Below are 18,543 nucleotides of genomic sequence, written 5' to 3'. Positions count from 1 at the left end.
GGCAGCGGCTCTCCAGGGTCTCAAGCTGAGGAGTTTCATGCCTACTTGCCTGGACCCTTTTTGGAGATGCCAGGGATTGAACCTGGGACCTTCTGCTTCCCAAGCAGATGCTCTACCACTGAGCCACCGTCCCTCCCCCAAGGACTGGAATTAAATTAAATTATAATAATCATTATAGTGGTTACATAGAATCCACTATTTTTTCTTGTTTTTATGTTTTAAATTGCCATTGGACCTGTGAGCTGCCCTGAGCCCGCTTAATAAATAAATTCCTGGTGGCAGCTCTACATACCCAGAGAGAGAGCAATAACAAGGAAGTTAAAGACACACCATATCTCACCACACGATTAAAAGTCATGAGTGACAGATATATATCCAGTTTAACTTAAAGCTGGCCTGTGCAACTGAGCCAGACACGCTTTCCTGGCTCTCTATGGTTGGAGGCTCCATAAATTGCCTGTAGTGGCTGCTCTTGTGGAACTACAGAAAAATGGAGGGTGATTGTCAAGCACTTGACACAGGGGTAGATTGACCACTTACTGTACCAGAAAAGTTCCTGGAGGGTCACTGGTGACCAGAAGAAAGAGCCAGACCCCAGCAGCAATGCCAGTGATACAGAAGCCACCGGGCTCAGAACTTTCAGTGGCAACCATGACTGGTATGGACTGACCAGTTTCCCCTCAAACATGGTCACTGGGTAGCTTGGGTATTAGAAGGGCTGTGCAGTTTGACTTCCTTCTGGATTGTATTAAAATCCCAGCTCGCCCTTCACATAGGTCAGCCCCTTCCACGCAGCTGGTTGGCTGCACTTGGCTGAAATCGTACAACTTCAGCCTGTCTGTGCCACATGAGCTATTGGCAGATTGTGTCTTGTTTGTTTCTTCTTCTAACAAATCTGTTTCTGAAAACTCAGTGTGCATGATGCCCTCTCCATTATGCCATCTATGGCAGGGATGCCAGACTCATTTGTTATGAGGGCCTGATTGGACATAAAAGAGACCTTGTTGGGCTGAGCCATGTCAGGCCAGGCCATGTGTGTGCCTATTTAAGATTAGGTAATAGAGATATAAATTTTATAAAGAACACAGACAAACACAAATATATTTTTTTAAAAACTTAAAACATTAGCACTCATTAGTCTTAAAGGTGCTTTCTTTGTATTTCTTCCATGGGATCCAGGGAACTGGGCAAAGGAAGCTCTGGCTCTTTCCTCCCTCCCTCAGGGGACCAGAAGGGGGAGGAGCTTCAGCCAATAGAAGGAAGAGAGACTTGGCTCAGTAGCTCTGATGTGTGATTGAGAGAACCTGGCAAAGCAAGCTATTGCTCCCCCCTTCCTCCCCGAGGAGCCTTAGCCAATGGAGAAAATAGAAGTTTTGCTCAGTAGCTCCTGTGCAGTTGAGCAAACCTGGCAAAGCAAGCTGTTATGCAGAAGGAAGCAAAAGAGAGGGAGAAGGAAGCAGATGACAGCCAGTTGCTCAGGGGCCTGATAGGAGCCCTCTGAGGGTCTGATTCGGCCCCTGAACTGCATGTTTGACACCCCTGATCTATAGTGTTTACTGTGACCAAATGATGTAAATCAAGATCCATGAACAGCGCCGTAGAACAGTTGGTTGAATCCTGTGATGCCTTTCCATAAAACTGGATTATGTACCACCATTCCTCTAAACCTTTGTCTGATGTAGAATGATTTAGCAGAAAGGGGGACAAAAGAATTCTTTGAGCAAATAATGCTTTGTTGCAGCTGAATTATACAAAAGCCTTTGGATTTGACGAATCTTACCCAGTGCAATAGAAATCTTAACTGTGATTTCCTCCTGCCAACTATGGGTTTTAACCCACTATTTGCTTTTAAAATAATTCTCTTGGCCTGTTGAATGTAACTCTCGGACATTAAATACCATCTTGATAATATTTGGATATGGTTGACAGCAAATGGACTGGCTGCTGCAAAAGAGCCTTAAAAATAATAGTTTTGCAATGTTTATTACTTAGATATATTGGGAATATTTTGGCAAACTGCTATAAGTTAGGCCAGTTTTATGTAATGATTCTGTGCCATGGGGTGGGGAGGGGTGTGAGGTGGGGGATATAGGAAGATACCTTGTAAGAGTATTAGAACTATTATCAGTTCTGTGGCTGGTTTCCACTAATAAAAGAGTATCTAATTCATCTGCCAAAAAGGAGTCTTACGGCAAACGCGAAGACCAACAGATTTACAGTGGCATAAGCTTTCATTGCCCTGAAGCCGTGTTTCATAGATGCATGAACAGTGTCTGCATTTGACATACATATACAGTGTGTCACAGAAGTGAGTACAGCCCCTCACATTTTGTAAATATTTAAGTATATCTTTTCATGTGACAACACTGAAGAAATGACACTTGGCTACAATGTAAAGTAATGAGTCCACAGCTTGTATAACAGTAAATGTGCTGTCCCCTCAGAATTACACAACGCACAGCTATTAATGTCTAAACTGCTGGCAACAAAAGTGAGTACACCCCTAAGCGATAATGTCCAAATGGGGCCCAAAGTGTCAATATTTTGTGTGGCCACTATTATTTTCCAGCACTGCCTTAACCCTCTTGGGCATAGAGTTCACCAGAGCTTCACAGATTGCCACTGGAGTCCTCTTCCATTCCTCCATGATGACATCACGTAGCTGGTGGATGTTAGAGACCTTGCGCACCTCCACCTTCCGTTTCAGGGTGCCCCACAGATGCTCAATAGGGTTTAGGTCTGGAGACATGCTTGGCCAGTCCATCACCTTTACCCTCAGCTTCTTTAGCAAGGCAATGGTCGTTTTGGAGGTGTGTTTGGGGTCGTTATCATGTTGGAATACTGCCCTGCGGCCCAGTCTCCGAAGGGAGGGGATAATGCTCTGCTTCAGTATGTCACAGTACGTGTTGGCATTCATGGTTCCCTCAATGAACTGTAGCTCCCCAGTGCTGGCAGCACTCATGCAGCCCCAGACCATGACATTCCCACCACCATGCTTGACTGTAGGCAAGACACACTTGTCTTTGTACTCCTCACCGGGGGGGGGGTGGCGGAATGGTTTCTGAATGATACAATTGTGCACTAGTTTAGTGTGGTGGTTAAGTGTGTGAACTCTTGTCTGGGAGAACCGGGTTTGATTCCTCACTCCTCCACTCGAACCTGCTAGTATGGCCTTGGGTCAGCCATAGTTCTTGTAGGAGTTGTCCTTGAAAGGGCAGCTTCTGGGGTGGAGCTCTCTCAGCTCCACCCACCTCACAGGGTGTCTCTTGTGAGGGAGGAAGGTAAAGGAGATTTTGAGCCACTCTGAGATTCGGAGTGGAGGGCAGGATATAAATCCAATTTACTATTATTATTACAACTACATTGTAATATATAATTAAATAATTATACAACTCACGGCCTGGTTGCTAACAGGTCACGGACCGGTCCCAGTCCACAGACCGGGGGTTGGGAACTCCTGATCTATACATTGTGGCTAAAAGTGGACCTCTGCTGCATGTGTTTATCCAGTCCCTTCTTGAAGCTGTCTATGCTTGTAGCAGCCATCATTCCCTGCGGCAATGAATTGCACATGGATATAAGGTTTCATGTGCACACACACTTCTTCAGATATTTCTTCAGTGTGCATGCCCATGAAGCCTTATAAAACTTTGTTGGTCTTAAAGGTGCCCTTGGACCTTCTGCTGCTTCAGACCAACATAGCTACCGTCAGGTAGGCGATATAGAGTGTTGAAGGCAAAGACAAATAGATTCAAGGGCAGCTACTATCCAAGTGCCGTGGTTAAGCTAAATGCAGGGTTATGAATGGTTATGTGTTTTTAGATGTATTTAAATGGTCTATGTATATGTCCTTTTGTGGGTGTTGATGTGTTGGTATGTTTGTGGAAGAGCACCTCATTTCGTTGCTCTCATTTTCTTTTTTGAGAACAATGACAATACATTTATCTATCTTATCTATCTATCTATCTATCTATCTATCTATCTATCTATCTATCTATCTATCTATCTATCTATCTATCTATCTATCTATCCACCTGATTTATAATTTCTCCCAACAGAACTGATCTCTGCAGTCAGACAATATCGGAATGAAAAGATGAAACCAGGGCGGGCCCTGCCACTAGGCAAACTAGGTGGCTGCCTAGGGCACCAGTCTTTTGGGTGTGATGAATTGGGCACCCTCCCCGTGTGACTCAGTGACATCATCTGTGTGGGGGGGGGAGGTGTGCCAGAAGTTAGCCTTGCTTAGGTTGCCAGACAGTCTAGGGCCAGCCCTGGGTGAAACTTTTTTCTTTTCCGGACCAAAAACCACCACTTTGATCCACAACAGCGCTCTATTATTCTTGCTTTGCAAGGATGTCACTCCCTCAGCCTCCCACACCTTGTGTTGTGAAACTAGAAATATGTGTCCTTCTCCGAGCCGCTTGCAGGAAAGATGGAGAACAGTCACCTCACACAATTAAAGAGCCTCCCATAAAAAAAGCACCGTCTGCTCTGCAGCTATTCTGAGACGCATTCCTACGCCAGCGTGATGCAGTGGTGAGTGTAGAGTTGTCAGCCTCCAGGTGGGGCCTGGGTGACAGAGATTAGTTTCCCTGGAGAAAATGGCTGCTTTGGACAGTGGACACTGGGGCACTGTACTTTCTTTTCCTCAAGTTCCACCCTCCCTATAACCAGGCCTGTAGCGAGGGGGTGGGCCTAAGGGTCACTGGGTCTACCAATCAAATCTCTTTGAAACCTTTGGGGGGGGGCTTTCAGTCTCCACACCTTGCAAGTGATGTTTTGCATGTGTTTGATGCTGCTTTGCAAAGACAATAAACTTACTAAACACATGGTAAAGAAATACAATCCTTATCTATAAGCTTTGAAGGCCAGAGGCTCAGTCTTGAGTCTGTGTGGAAAAGGGAGGGGAGTAAGGAAATCAGACAAGAGGGAGTCTGGGAAAGAAGAGGGATGAAAGCATTCAATGAATTCACCAAGAACATTCCAACTGCCTGCAAAAAAACCTACAGTGTCAGTTGCCAGCCAACTGGAGGAACATAATACAGACCAAACATTTTAACTTGTCTTCATTATATCTGTAATGGTTAGTGTCTTAGTGATGCACCAGAAACATTAATAGTAGTTTTCATTATATAGGTAATGGCTAGCATTTTAAAAATAAACTTCAAGCATCTTTTGAGTGATAAATGACTTGTCTGCATTATTTATTCATTATTTTAGGTAGAATATATTTAACGAAAAAATGCCCTCCCCCTAAATGAAAATCCTGGCTGTGCTCCCCCCCACGCAATGAAAAATCCTGGCTGCCGGCCTGCCCATAACGCGATCCCCGAATCTCCAGCAATATCCTAACCTGGAGTTAGCAACCCTGGCTGAGACTCGCATCTGGGAGAGCCACGTTCGAATCCCTCCTCTGCACTTGAAGAAGCTCCCTGAGTCCCTGGGCCAGCCGCTGGCTCTCAGCCTAAGTTGCCTAATAGGGTTGCTGTGAGCCAAAAAGCGGGGGCCACTTGCCCCAAACTCCTGGCAGGAAGGGCGGGAGGAAAAAGCCGTGGGGGGAGGCGTTAAACGCCTGCCAGTTTCCTTCTCGCTTGCGCTGCTGGAGGAGGAGAAGGAGGGGGCGCTAGCTGCCTAGGATCTGGCGGTCCCAGCCGGCCGGAGGAAGTGCTCGCTTCGGATTCTCCTGGAAGTGAATCGAGGGGGCTGGGCCGGCTGGTGCTTCCCTCCTTCCTTGCTGGTGGTCTTGGCTCTGCTCCGGCTTTGCTTGCCCCCCCCCCACCGCCCCCGTGCTAGCCCCGCCGTCATGTCCCAGTCGAGCAGACGTCTGGAGGAGAGGAGCAGCGGCAGCAGCGTCAAGCGGCACCGGAGCCACAGCGAGTCCTTGCCGGGCGGCAGCTCGAGCGGGGGCAGCAGCAGCAAAGGGCTGGAGCGCAAGGAGCAGAAGAAGAGGAAGCGGGAGGTCCAGCAAATCCAGCAGATCCAGCACCTGGAGTCCTTGTAAGGGCGGCTCTGGAGGTGTTCTTTGGAGCGGGGCGGGGGAAGCAGGTAGATGGCCCTGGATTCCCAGGACTTGTCCGGCTGGCAGGAAGCCCCTAAAGAAGGGTGATGGTCACCTGGATGACAGAGAGGTCAAATTCTGCACAAAAGCTGCATAGGCGAATTTCGATTCAGAAATGCAAATTTACACATAGACTCAGGCTGTAATTAGACTATAGCTCTCCCCTCACCCCACTATAATGGCAGCTGTGTCTGTTACCCAGGCACCGTGGAAAGGGAACTTGTCAAGACCTGTTCTGCTGCCCCTTGCTTGTGACTCCTCTTTCCTTCACCACACATCAGCCTGGCAAGCCAGAAGAGCCAGTTCTCCAGCGGTGCAGCAATTGAGCTATTTGCCCCCAGCAAGGGACTTCAAAGGCACTGAATACTCATGGCCAAGGCACTGTGCAGTTTAGCTCTCTCAGCAACCCACCTCACAGTTTCAGAGGGGAACCATGTCAGTCTGGAATAGAAGAGCAAGCTTCTAAGCCAGTAATGCTGTGGAGAGCAACAAGGTTTTCAGGGCGTGCACTTCTAAGCATCAGTGTTCTGATGAAGGCAGTTTTGACTCTCGGAAACTGATACCCTGAAATCTTTCTGCTCTCTAAGGTGCTACTGAACTCGAATCCAGCTCTTCTACCTCACAGTGTTGCTGAAAGAATAAAATGGAGGAGGGAAGAATGACATACATCACCCTTGAACTCACTGGAATAAGAGAGAATAAAAATGCACTAAGTAAATAATATTCCCAAGGCAGGTTCATAAATAATTTGAAAACTATCACCAGTAACAAGCATTTATTGTAACCAGCAGCTTCATAATTCAACCGGGAAAGGCTGGAGGCATTTTGAAATGAGCTGCTTTCGGCAACCTATGAAAGCAGTAAGGATGGTGCTACTTGAACTTCCCTTAGTAGAGCATTCTTGGGAAACCCCTCTCCCTTTATTACTCTCTGTACTTTATGTAGACATAAATGATGATGTAGTAGTCTGGGAATGCCTGTATTTACTTAGTTACTTATTTTCAGGATTGCTTGCTTCATTGACTGGTTCAAAGTTATTCAGCAAGCTTCCATGGCAGAGTGGGGATTCAAACCTGGAATCTCCTGGATGTAGTCTGATACTAAACACTGTGTCGCACCGGCTGGATGAGAACAATCCATAGTGAGGAGAGGTGGCCATGCAGTACATGTTCAGATATCTGTCAGGCAAGCTTAGAATCATAGAGTTGGAAGGGACCCCCAAGGCCATCTAGTCGAACCCCCTGCACAATGCAGGAAATTCACAAATACCTCCCCCTAAATTCACAGGATCAGCATTGCTGTCAGATGGCCATTTAACCTTTGTTTAAAAATCTCCAAGGAAGGAGAGCCCACTACCTCCCGAGGAAGCCTGTTCCACTGAGGAACCGCTCTGTCAGGAAGTTCTTCCTAATGTTAAGCTCTTCTGATTTATTTTCAACCTGTTGGTTCTGGGGCAACAGAAAATTCTTATTAAGGCTTAGTGCCTTAATTACTGTTACTGACTCCGTAGGCCAAAGATGTACTGCTGCCTATTTACTACAGCTTTCCTATCTGCCAGAAACCCAGTCTAGTGTAGTGATAAGACAGCTGAATTACAGTTTGGGTCATCCAGGTTCAGATCTCCACTAAATCATGAAACTCTTTGGGTAAGCTCTAAGAGACTTCATAGGGCTGTACTGGCAGCAAACTGGAGGGAAGAACCATCTACACAGTCCTCAGCTCCTAAGGAGAAGAGCAAGCCTGCCAGTATGTTTGCAAGAGACGGATTGCGCCAAGTTGAAATAGCAATGGGGACCATGGTGAAAAGCTGATGGCATTGTCTGCTGTGAAGCCTGTGAGAGACAGACTGTGCCAAGCTGAAATAGCAATGGGAGCTACGGTGAAATATTGATGACATTATCTGTTGTGACAAGATGGTGGAGATAAATCAGGATTCCATTTTCTTTGAGAAAAGAAGAGAATCATTCTCTTCTTTGTCTAGAAGAGAATGATTCCAGTTTTGAGCAATGTTTCTGTGATCTGAAACTGTTATTGTGAGTCTGAGACCTGCAGAATGGACTGACCTGTAAAAGGGTGTCTCTTTGGCTCTTCAGAAGTATCACTGGCGGCTTCCTAAATGGGTCCTTTCCCTAACCTGCTCCCTGTCAGTTTTCTCATGTAGAGGAAGTGAAAAGATTGAAGGGACAGGTGCTAAAAATTATTCCTTTACCTTTGTTTTGATTGAATATTCTCCTTTGCTTAAGTAGTTAAAAAGTATTAATAGAGTTATATTTTTATCTCTTTTTTCCAGCTATGAGAAACTTCCTCCAGGGCTGATTAAGGTGGGTTCGTATGCCATAATGCTTCTTTTTAATATCTCAGAAACATTTTAAAGGTACATCTTAACTTCACAGAGATGATTGCCAAATTCTCTCTGTGTGTCCAGTATATCCTGAGGTGATTTAACCTTCTGGGGACCATCTGTCCATAGATCTGAAACTGAAGCAAAATCCATTCACTTTGCTTTTTGCACAGAGAATTTTCTTGCCTACTGCTTCAAAGATTCTTCATGAGTTTATTTTTGATGTGTTTTCCCTCTTGTTCCAGGAAAATGAGACAAAACCAGAAGACTGCATTCCTGATGTGCCTGGAAATGAAAATGCACGAGAATTCCTTGCACATGCTCCAACCAAGGGGCTCTGGATGCCTCTAGGGAAAGAGGTCAAAGTTATGCAATGTAAGCCTTGGAAGTTTCTAGAATCATTTTGATCCTTTATACAGGGGGCGGGGGTGTGGAATTATGTGGTAGGTAAAAGAATAGAAGTTGTAAAATCTGAGATAATTGATGAACAATTGTCTTAGAATCATAGAGTTTGAAGGTACCACCAGTGTCATCTAGTTGTGCCTTTGCACAATGCAGGAATTTCACAAATACCTCCCACACACACACACACATCCCCAGTGACCCCTGCTGTATGCCCAAAAATCTCCAGGATCCCTTTCCAAACTTGCCTGGAGAAGAATTGCTGACTGACCCCAAAGTGGCAATCAGTATTCCCTTGGGTGTGCAAGAAAGGGCCAGTTTGGCAAGTCTTGTTTATTTAAACACCACCCTGTCCTGTGGACTTGAAGCACCTTCCCACAATTTCATTAGTCACATCGGTCTCTGACCCCACTGGTACCCAGTGAAAGTAAAGAGTATGAAACAGCATGAGAAAATTAATTGAAGCCTGGATGTTGAAAATTAAAAAATATATATATTTCCACAAATAAAAAATTAATTTATTTCCACAAATGTATCTGTGTCCTGGTTATACTGCATTCACCTTCACCAGATTTCCAACTGTAAACAGAGAAAAAAATCATTAGAGATTGGTTAATGGCAGTGGGCTCTAATCTGGATAATTGGGCTTGATTCCCCACTCCTCTTCCAAAGTCAGCCAGCTGGGTGACCTTGATCCAGTCACAATTCTCTCAGAGCTGTTCTACTCAAGAGCAGTTCTCTCAGAACTCTCTCAGCCCCACCTGACTCACAAGGTACCCGTTGTGAGGAGGGAAAGGCAGTTGTAAGGTGCTTTGAGACTACTTAGGGTAGAGAAAAGCAGGGTATAAAAATGAACTCTTTTTCTTCTAGAACTCCTGTACCCCATTTTAAATGGCATGTCTGATTCTTTGTAGCCTGCTGGGAATGCAGGTCACTTAGTTCTAGGTGGTACAGATTTTAGCTAGAGACAGTAGTCATGGTTGGTTTTCTCGCCTGTCTTTGTCTCTTGCTCATGGGACAGTTGACTGTAATTCAAAATGGCTGCTGAGAGCTTATAGAGGCCCAGTTCCAGATGATGTACCAGCAGCCACTGAAGATGACAGTTCTGTCACTTACACTGTACCTGGAAAAAAGCTAGCAGCCATTTGTAGGGGGTGAGGGTGGGAATGGTTAAGGCAACCATTCACCATCTTCCCTGCCTTACAGGCGGCATGCTTGGAGAGACACAACTTGTGCCCTTGGCTCCATTATATGCTGTGTGTTCACATCAGCACCCTGAGACTTCTTTCTCCCATTTGTGCATCAGTTTGAAGGATGAGGGCATTCTCAGTGATCTGTCTCCAAGATGTTCTTCAGTATTGATCAGAGATCCAAGTATTTTCAGGTGTAATATACGTGAAAATCTATTTAGGCAGATGTTGAGTGGTGGGGATAAGCTGGGCTTTTCTCTCCCCACCTTTCCTTTTTCAATTAGTATAGGCACCATCACTAACAATTAATGATTTAGTACCCGTAGTCAGTGGTACTAGATGCTGAAGAACATAGAAGTGAAACAACTTTTAACCAATACTCCCTCTAAGCTGAGGAGTCTTGTGAGCAAAAATTCTGCTTTGTGAGCTACTGGCATGAAAGTTGTGAGTTACTGCATAAATTAGTTTGCTCTGGGACCATTTTTCCTGAGTTAAGACAAAAATGTGCAAGGCTAAAAAACTGTGAGCTGGCTCACACAAACTCAGCTTAGAGAGAACACTGTTCTTAACATACTTCTCTCTTCCTCGTATTACTCTCAAACCACCCTGCGAGGCATGGTTGGCAGAGAGGGAATGACCAGCTTGGGGTTACTCAGCAAGTTTCCATGGCAGAGTGGGGATTCAAATTTGAGTTTTCCTGAACTTAGTCTTACACCCTAACCACTACCCAGGAGCCAAAAATTAACCATTCTCTCTACAACAGAAATCAATAATATTGCTTCCACTTTGCTAAAAAAGAAAACAAAGCTTGGTAAAGTCCCCCTCCCCTGGTTATAGTGCACTGTTCTGAAGCATCTTTAAAACTTATCTTTTATGCTTAGGCTGGAGATGTAAACGTTACGGACACAGAACAGGGGATAAAGAATGTCCTTTCTTTATTAAAGGCAATCAGAAGCTTGAACAATTCAGAGTAGTAAGTAAAATACTGCACATGTAGTGTGCATGTGTGTGTTTGTGTATATATATGTGTGTGTGTGTGTGTGTGTGTGTGTGTATAGAGATCATTTCGTAGCAGGAGTTCCTTTGCATATTAGGCCGCACACACCTGATGTAGCCAATCCTCCAAGAGCTTACAAAAAGAGCCCTGTAAGCTCTTGGAGGATTGGCTACATCAGGTGTGTGTGGCCTAAAATGCAAAGGAGCTCCTGCTGTGAAATGACCCCTGTATATATATGTGTGTGGGGGGGTGTATAAAGTAATTGTGAATATGGTGATTTAACAATTATTGAACCGGCCCATTTTCATCCTTAAAAAGTAGAGACAACTTTGGTACAGTTTCTGTCTGCTGTTTCTTGGAGGTTGCTCCCATTAGAGAGGAGCAGATTTTCCCCATCCATTCCTATAGGATCCCAACTTACTGTTCCATTTGCACATCTGCAGTTCCACCCACAGAACAGCATTATTATTAGTGGAGGAAGGGTGGATGATTTCTGTCAACTCCCCCCCTTCCCCCACAGACCCCATTTTTCCTGCAACATTGTTTCTGAGGTCTATTAATCCACGGAAATTAAAAGGGGGGGAAGATATAGTGTGTTGGAGGAGGTGAGGAAGGTGCATTCTTTCAGCACATCTCTGTTTGTGTGGCTTAGGCTCTGTCATATTGTTCCAGAAGTTTTCTGTGTGGTGTTCTACTCCTCTTCACTTTTGATTTAAGAAGGATAATATCTAAATTTAAATCAGAAATCCCTTTTGAATCCCTTTTGTTGCAACTTTCAGTTAATGTTCAGCTTTGTTCACATCAGCATTCCTTATCCACTCAAGTACATAATGCATTCATAAAGCTCTGCAAAAAAGCCATCAATGCATCGTGATACTTAAGGCACTGTTTTACTTACTAATGCCCTACTGCATAGTACATAAAAATGAATCTTGTTGATTAATCACACCAATGGTTCCTTGTCTGCCCCCCAATGATTTATTAATGCTTAGGTGTGTATCAGTAACATAGAAGAGGAAAAAGTCATTAATGAATGAGGGTTCTATAAGCTACAACAAACTCCATATACATGATGCTGTGTACACAGTTTAAACTTTTAAAAAATGAAACAATGTGGGATTTCTCATGCATTGTCCCACTAGTCCAGAAACAAGACCAGAACCCCAATTTTAAGGAGAAATTTGGAGAACAAGAATGTCAGATGCATTTCCAATTCACACTTAATATAGATGATAATGAAAGGGTTACTTAGAAGCATGGGGTAGCAGAAACCATGATAATAAATGATGATTGTTATTTATGTAGAGAATTTTTATGCCACCTCTCCAGGGAATCTGCCCTGTATTTTGGGTTGGTTTATATTATATGGCCTGGCATTTGGGGGACAAGTGAAACCCAAAAAAGTTAGAAACACATTACTAATTTGCATGATCATGCATTAGAAATACAAAGATGGCTTTATAATGCATTCTAAAGCTTTGATATATGGTCAGATTGCATTTTTGGCATTCATCATGCAAAACAGAAATAAGTTTTACACCTTTTTTCTTTTTCAAGGCACATGAAGACCCTATGTATGATATAATAAGAGAAAATAAGCGTCACGAGAAAGAAATGCGGTAAGGCTAGCATTCTTTTAAAATATATCCAGATATTGAATAACAATAAATGCTTAGCATTTATATAGCACATGAGTGTTCAGAGAGCTCCATATACATTGGGTTGGATCCAGTCAGCTTTTCCACGTCATCTTGCTCAGTACTCCCCCCTACTACAGACCTCATCCCACACAGCTTTTTTACCAGCAGGTCCAACAATCCATAGCACAGCCTTTTTGGTGGAGGACCCCTCCTTCAGTTTTCTGCAGAAGAAAGGTTGGTTGGATCCAACCCATTATCTTTTGTAATCTTTAAAAAGACCTAGTAGTATTAGGAAGTCAGTGGTTAGATCCTAGGTACTGATTTTGAGTCGGCCATGAAAAGGTGACCTTTGACCAGTCACTCTTTTAGCCAAACATACTTTGTGGCATTTTATTTATTTACTTGCTTACTGTTGGGGGATTTCTATTGTACCCCCAACAATATAAAATACCAAAATCAAAACCTGCAGTTACCAAAACAACCTGCAATTATCAGAAGGCTAATACGTACTCACTAATAAGTTTTAAGACCTCGTAGATAAACTTTCTTAGACTCCATGTGTAAAAAAACAGTTATCAGTTTATTAGACTCCAAGTGTCTCCTTTGCACAGAAGGCTTCAAATACAGTTAGAAAGGCAAAACAAGAGATTACATTAGCACAGTTGCTCCTTTAGACATAAGAACACTCCTTTAGAAGGCTTAAAATATATGGACAGAAAGGCAGAACAGAAAACAGTTTACACAGTTAGAGCATAAAGCATACAATACAATACTGAAAATCTACGTCAATACAGCATACAATACAATACTGAAAAATCTAAGTCCCAACAGGACTTAGCCTTATTAGTCTACATTTTCCCATTTAAAATCTAAGTCCCAAATCCCATTCTATCAGAGCTATGATCTGTGTTCAATGTTTGAGGCCTCAAACAGAAATTAACAAGAGGTCCCTGCCTCTGATACAGTCTACAGCTTTTGCTCAAAAGTGGAGGGCTTATAAAGGCTGTAGTGACCTCATACACACAGCTACTTGTGTCATTCCCCTGGTTTGGAGGCCCTCCCCCCCGTTTCAGGGTCATCAGAAAGCTGGGGAGGGGGAGGAAATGTCTGTTGGGCACCCAATTATTCCCTATGGAGAACAATTCCCACAGGGTATAATGGAGAATTGATCCACGGGTACCCGGGGCTCTATGGGAGTTGTTTTTTAAGGTAGAGGCACCAAACTTGCAGCATAGCATCTGGAGACTCTCCTCAACATAATTGCCAAGTTTTAAAAAGATTGGACTGAGGGGACCAATTCTATGGGCCCCCAAAGAAGGTGCCCCTATCCTTCATTATTCCAAATGGAGGGAAGGTATTTCAAAGGCGTGTGATCCCTTTCAGTGTGATGGCCAGAACTCCCTTTGGAGTTCAGTTGTGCTTGCCACACCCCTACTCCTGGCTCCATCCCCAAAGTCTTCTGGCTCCACCCCCAAAGTGCCCAGATATTTCTTGAGTCAGACTTGGCAACCCTATTTGCAGCCAAATAAACTATAAACAATAATGGCTGGGAACACCTCAGGCAACCATTTCCCTACTCCTAGTTGCTGGGTTTATGCCAATGATTGCCCCCTTCATCTCATTTCTTGTCCTCCATAGAAGAGGCTGATTGAACTTTCACCCAATTACCCCATCTGGCCCTCTATAGAGGCTCCATGATACTGAGAGACTGAAGCCTCTGGTGGCCAAATTTCATAACTGCATCCAAGATCAACAGCTTAGAGCTGCTGAGAGCAATTATTGCTGTTTAGAGAAATATGAATGCTTAATATTGCTGAAAAGCTTAGGACTCTTGTTGCCAATTTCATAGAGTCTGTTTAAGAGTCTGTTTAAAACCATAAAGAATATGGTTAGGATCATAAAGAGGGCCAACTTAAAATAAATCCTGCCACACTTACTTCTGTACTCCTCTTTTCTCCCTTTGGGGACATGATGTGGCTTTCATTGTTCCTCTCTACTCCAGCTTCTCTTCACAATCATCCTGTGAAGTTAAGTTAGGCTGAGAGCATATTATTGGCCCAAAGTTGCCCAGTGAGCTTCCATGGCAGTGTGGAGATTTGAACTAAAGACCTTAGAGAGGGAGTGGGCAAAATTGTGATAGACATGTGCAGCTTAGCAGCTGGAGTGATGGAGACCAGAGTTCAGATTTGCATTGTGGCCTGAAGCTCACTCTCTCAGCTGACTTACCTCTTAGGGTTGTTGTAAAGGTAAAAAGGGAGGAGAGAATAATCGTGCATCCTGAATCGAGCCCTTTGAAAGAAGGGTGGAAAAAATATATTGATGTATTGCCTATATTACAGATGAAGGATTGGGGCTGAGAGAGGTAGTGGGCTGCCTAGTACCACTTCCTGAGGCCAGAGATAAGATTTGAACTCAGCGCTTTCTGGTTTAAAACTCAAGAGTCTTAAGAGACTGCCTTTCAGTAGGTCTGAACTACTGATTCTTTCAAAATTCAGTGCCTGTTCAAGGGAAAACACACACACCATTTACCATATTCTTAATCTGGTCACTGTGTCTCCATCATAAGGATTATATCTGAGCAAAAATGAAACAGGTAGATGGTCCAACAAAGCAGAGGGGGAATGCATAATTTAATCTTGTGGATCCATTTATGCATTTAGGATACAGCAGTTGAAACAACTGCTTGAAGACTCCACTTCGGATGAAGACAGCAACAGTGAAAGCTCCAGTTCTTCAGAGAGTAAGGAAAAGCGCAAGAAAAAGAAAAAGAAGAAAGAGAAGAAGAAGATGAAGAAGAAGAAAAAGAGAAAGCACAAATCTTCCAAATCAGAAAGAAGGTCAGAATCGGACTGAGGATGTGTGGCCAGCTTTGTGAAGTGTTGGGAGGCACCTAGATCCTCCGGAGAGAGGTTTTGTGATCGTTTGGATACAATCTGCAGGCATGTTTACCTGCTCCGTGGTGATATTTTGCAAATTGCCTTCTCACCGGAGTCTCCTGCTGTATCTTTGCATTGCATTTCTCACCCACTTAAGATTTAAAAACCAGTCTGAAGGCTTGGTGCAAGACCTGCTGTGAAAGAGAATTGCCTCTAGTATTCCCTGTGACTTTCCTTGTTAGGGGAAGTCTGCAGATCCCTTTATATTCTTTCAGCCTCCTAAGATGCTGAAAGCCATTTGGCAGCAAGGTATCTTGGGACCCAGGATGAGAAGCAGGAGAGGAATTGCCAGTAGGGAAGCTTGCAAAAACACTGCTGCGGTGTATGCACAAGGACCCTCCGGGTCGTAGCTTAGGAGAATATATGGATGGACTCTAGTGTCACCAAAGTGAAATCTCTGCTCTGTGGCACATAGCAGGCTAAGGAAGGTGACATCTGGCCAGCCAGATGTTTGCTTTCTGCAGCAAAGGACAGCAGTATCCAAAACGAGTAAGATTTTGTGTGGATTTCACACTGCAGAACCTTTAAAAAAGGGTGCTTTTTCAGCATGAGAAACCGATCTTTACTTCAGAGAAACTCAGGTATGTACCCTGTAATTCATGGAGACAACTCATGGCTACAATTGTACTTGAATGGAAAGAGAGTTATATATCCAGTTTAATTTAACTGTTGCCTGTGCAACTGAGTCAGATTGGTTCTGTACGGTAGGAGGCTCCATAAAACGCATGCTTGCGTGTAACTACAGAAAATAATGGTGATTGTCAGGCATTTGGTCCAAGAGTAGACTAGCCGCTTACTATACCAGGAAAGTTTGTGGAGGGCCTCTGGTGACCAGGAGAAAGAGCCAGGTCCCAGAAGTGCCAGTGATACAGGAGCCAACGGGCTCAGAACTTTCAACGGCAACCATGGCTGGTGCAGACTGACCAGTTCCCCCTCGCACATGGCTACTGGGTGGCTTCTGTGTTAGAAGGACTTCCTTCTGGATTGCATTAATATCCCAATTTGCCTTTTGCTTTGGTCAGCCCCTTCTATGCAGCTGGTTGGCTGCACTTGGCTTAAATTGTACAGGCTTTGCCATTTGAATGATTGGCAGATTGTATGTCTTGTTCTGACAAGTTCATTTCTGAGAACTCGGTGTACACGATGCAGAGTTGTGTCCAGCCCTCTCCATTATGCCATCGATGGTGTTTACTGTGACAAAATGATGTAAATCAAAATCCATGAACAGCCCATTCCGTGATGCCTTTTCGTGAGATTGGCTTAGGCACCATTCCCCCTAAATCTTTGTCTGAAGGAGAATGAATTGGCAGAAAGGGGGACAAAAGAAGTCTTTGAGTGAATAATGTTAATGCTGTGTTGCAGCTGAATTATACAAAAGCCTTTGGATTTGAATAATCTTAACCAATGCAAAAGAAACCTTAACCATGATTTCTGTTATGATTTCCCCCTGAAGACTGTGGATTTCAATCCACTATTTGCTCTTAAAATAATTATCTTGGCCTATTGAATGGAACTCCTGGGCATTAAATACCATCGTGATAAAACTTGGATATGACCGCAAGCAAATGGACTGACTGCTGCAAAGAAGTCTTTAAAATGATCTATATAGTTTTGCAATATTTATTGCTTGGATATATGGGGGGGAATTAGCAAACTGCATTAAGATAGGCCAGTTTTATGTACGGTAATTATCCTATGCCATGGGTTTGTTTTGTTTTGAGGGGGGATATAGGAAGATATCTTATAAGAGTACTGAAACCGTTATCAGTACTACAGGTGGTTTCCTCTAATAAAAGAGTATCTAATCCATCTACCAATATTTAAAAAAAGACTTGTGGCAACATGAAGACCAACAGATTTATAGTGGCATAAGCTTTCACTGCCTAGAGGCTGTGTTTCATAGGTGGATGGACTGTGTCTGCACTTGACATACAGATACACACAGAGAAATAGGTAATGTAGTTCAAGAACATAAGAAGAACCATGCTGGATCAGGCCAGTGGCCCATCCATTCCATAGCTCTGTATCACACAGTGGCCAGAACTTCAGAAGCCCTCCCATTGTTTCTCCCCAAGCACCAAGAGTACAGAGCATCACTGCCCCAGACTTGTAGCTAACAGCTTCTCATGGACCTGTGTTCCATATGTTTATCCAATCCCCTCTTCAAGCTGTCTATGCTTGTAGCTTGCCTGCAGCAATGAATTCCACATGTTAATTACTTTTGGGGTGAAGAACTCGCCTATGTCAAGGGTAATCTATGACATAGCTCTAACATTTTACGCAACATTCACATACATACATACAGGATAAGATAGTGAGCATTTCCCTCCAAAAAAAATCTAAACACTGTAATACAGTCTTGATAAGAGTTTAAGTACTGAAGTTCCAGGTCCTTACTATGCTTGCTGCACATAAGGAAGCAGAACTACTTATCTCTTTGGGCAGTGACTACTGGACTTTCTAAACCCACCTATGTAAAGGTACTGAAATGTCACCCCATGTCCACGCTAACACATCAGTTCAGACAACAGTCACAAGAGGCCGCTGTAGTCAGGCAATACTGTAGTTGTGGCACTGATAATCACACATGGTGAGAATGACTTTAAAAAGCCAACTGTCTAACTTTATTGACATATACCCTTGTGATATGGTGTCTAATAACGGAAGAGCCTCTTCACTTTCATTCAGCTAGTAGCAAGGGTACTATCCTTCATGAGCAGTCTTCCTACACAATGTAGTCTCTAGGGAAGAAGATAACTACACCCTTTTTTAAAAGGTCAGTTACATTTAGATAAAATGAACCGTTAAATTTGCCCATCTGGCTCGGCAAACTATTATGGCTCCCATCAGATGGATATGTGATATGATTAAACTCCTGTTTAAAGTTTTGTCTGAACACAACCTATAAGTTGACAGTAAATACTAAACTGGGATTCTTTGTATCTGGGTTGGTCATTGATGGTTATCATGAGGTCT

General features: G+C 43.6%; 1 protein-coding gene across 1 annotated transcript; it reads left to right on the top strand.

Moving 5' to 3' along the window:
- Window positions 1-5,662: 5,662 nt before the first annotated feature.
- LOC132578233 (retinitis pigmentosa 9 protein homolog) lies at window positions 5,663-16,989 on the top strand. The gene is made up of 6 exons (XM_060248138.1): window positions 5,663-6,000; window positions 8,352-8,382; window positions 8,648-8,777; window positions 10,876-10,967; window positions 12,549-12,610; window positions 15,292-16,989. The coding sequence occupies exons 1-6, from the start codon at window positions 5,807-5,809 to the stop codon at window positions 15,482-15,484; spliced, it is 702 nt and encodes a 233-aa protein (XP_060104121.1). The 5' UTR covers window positions 5,663-5,806; the 3' UTR covers window positions 15,485-16,989.
- The last annotated feature ends 1,554 nt before the right edge of the window (window positions 16,990-18,543 follow it).

Source organism: Heteronotia binoei, chromosome 10 (assembly GCF_032191835.1).
Source record: "Heteronotia binoei isolate CCM8104 ecotype False Entrance Well chromosome 10, APGP_CSIRO_Hbin_v1, whole genome shotgun sequence".
NCBI classification, from domain to species: Eukaryota; Metazoa; Chordata; class Lepidosauria; order Squamata; family Gekkonidae; genus Heteronotia; species Heteronotia binoei.
This window is presented reverse-complemented; position numbering and strand designations above follow the sequence as displayed.

Bases quoted from the DNA above. Each gene is read 5' to 3' on its own strand.
- LOC132578233 (XM_060248138.1), top strand. From the start codon at position 5,807: ATGTCCCAGTCGAGCAGACGTCTGGAGGAGAGGAGCAGCGGCAGCAGC. The intron at 8,383-8,647 runs GTGGGTTCGTAT...CTCTTGTTCCAG, and splicing joins TTCCTCCAGGGCTGATTAAG to GAAAATGAGACAAAACCAGA. The intron at 8,778-10,875 runs GTAAGCCTTGGA...TTTTATGCTTAG, and splicing joins AGAGGTCAAAGTTATGCAAT to GCTGGAGATGTAAACGTTAC.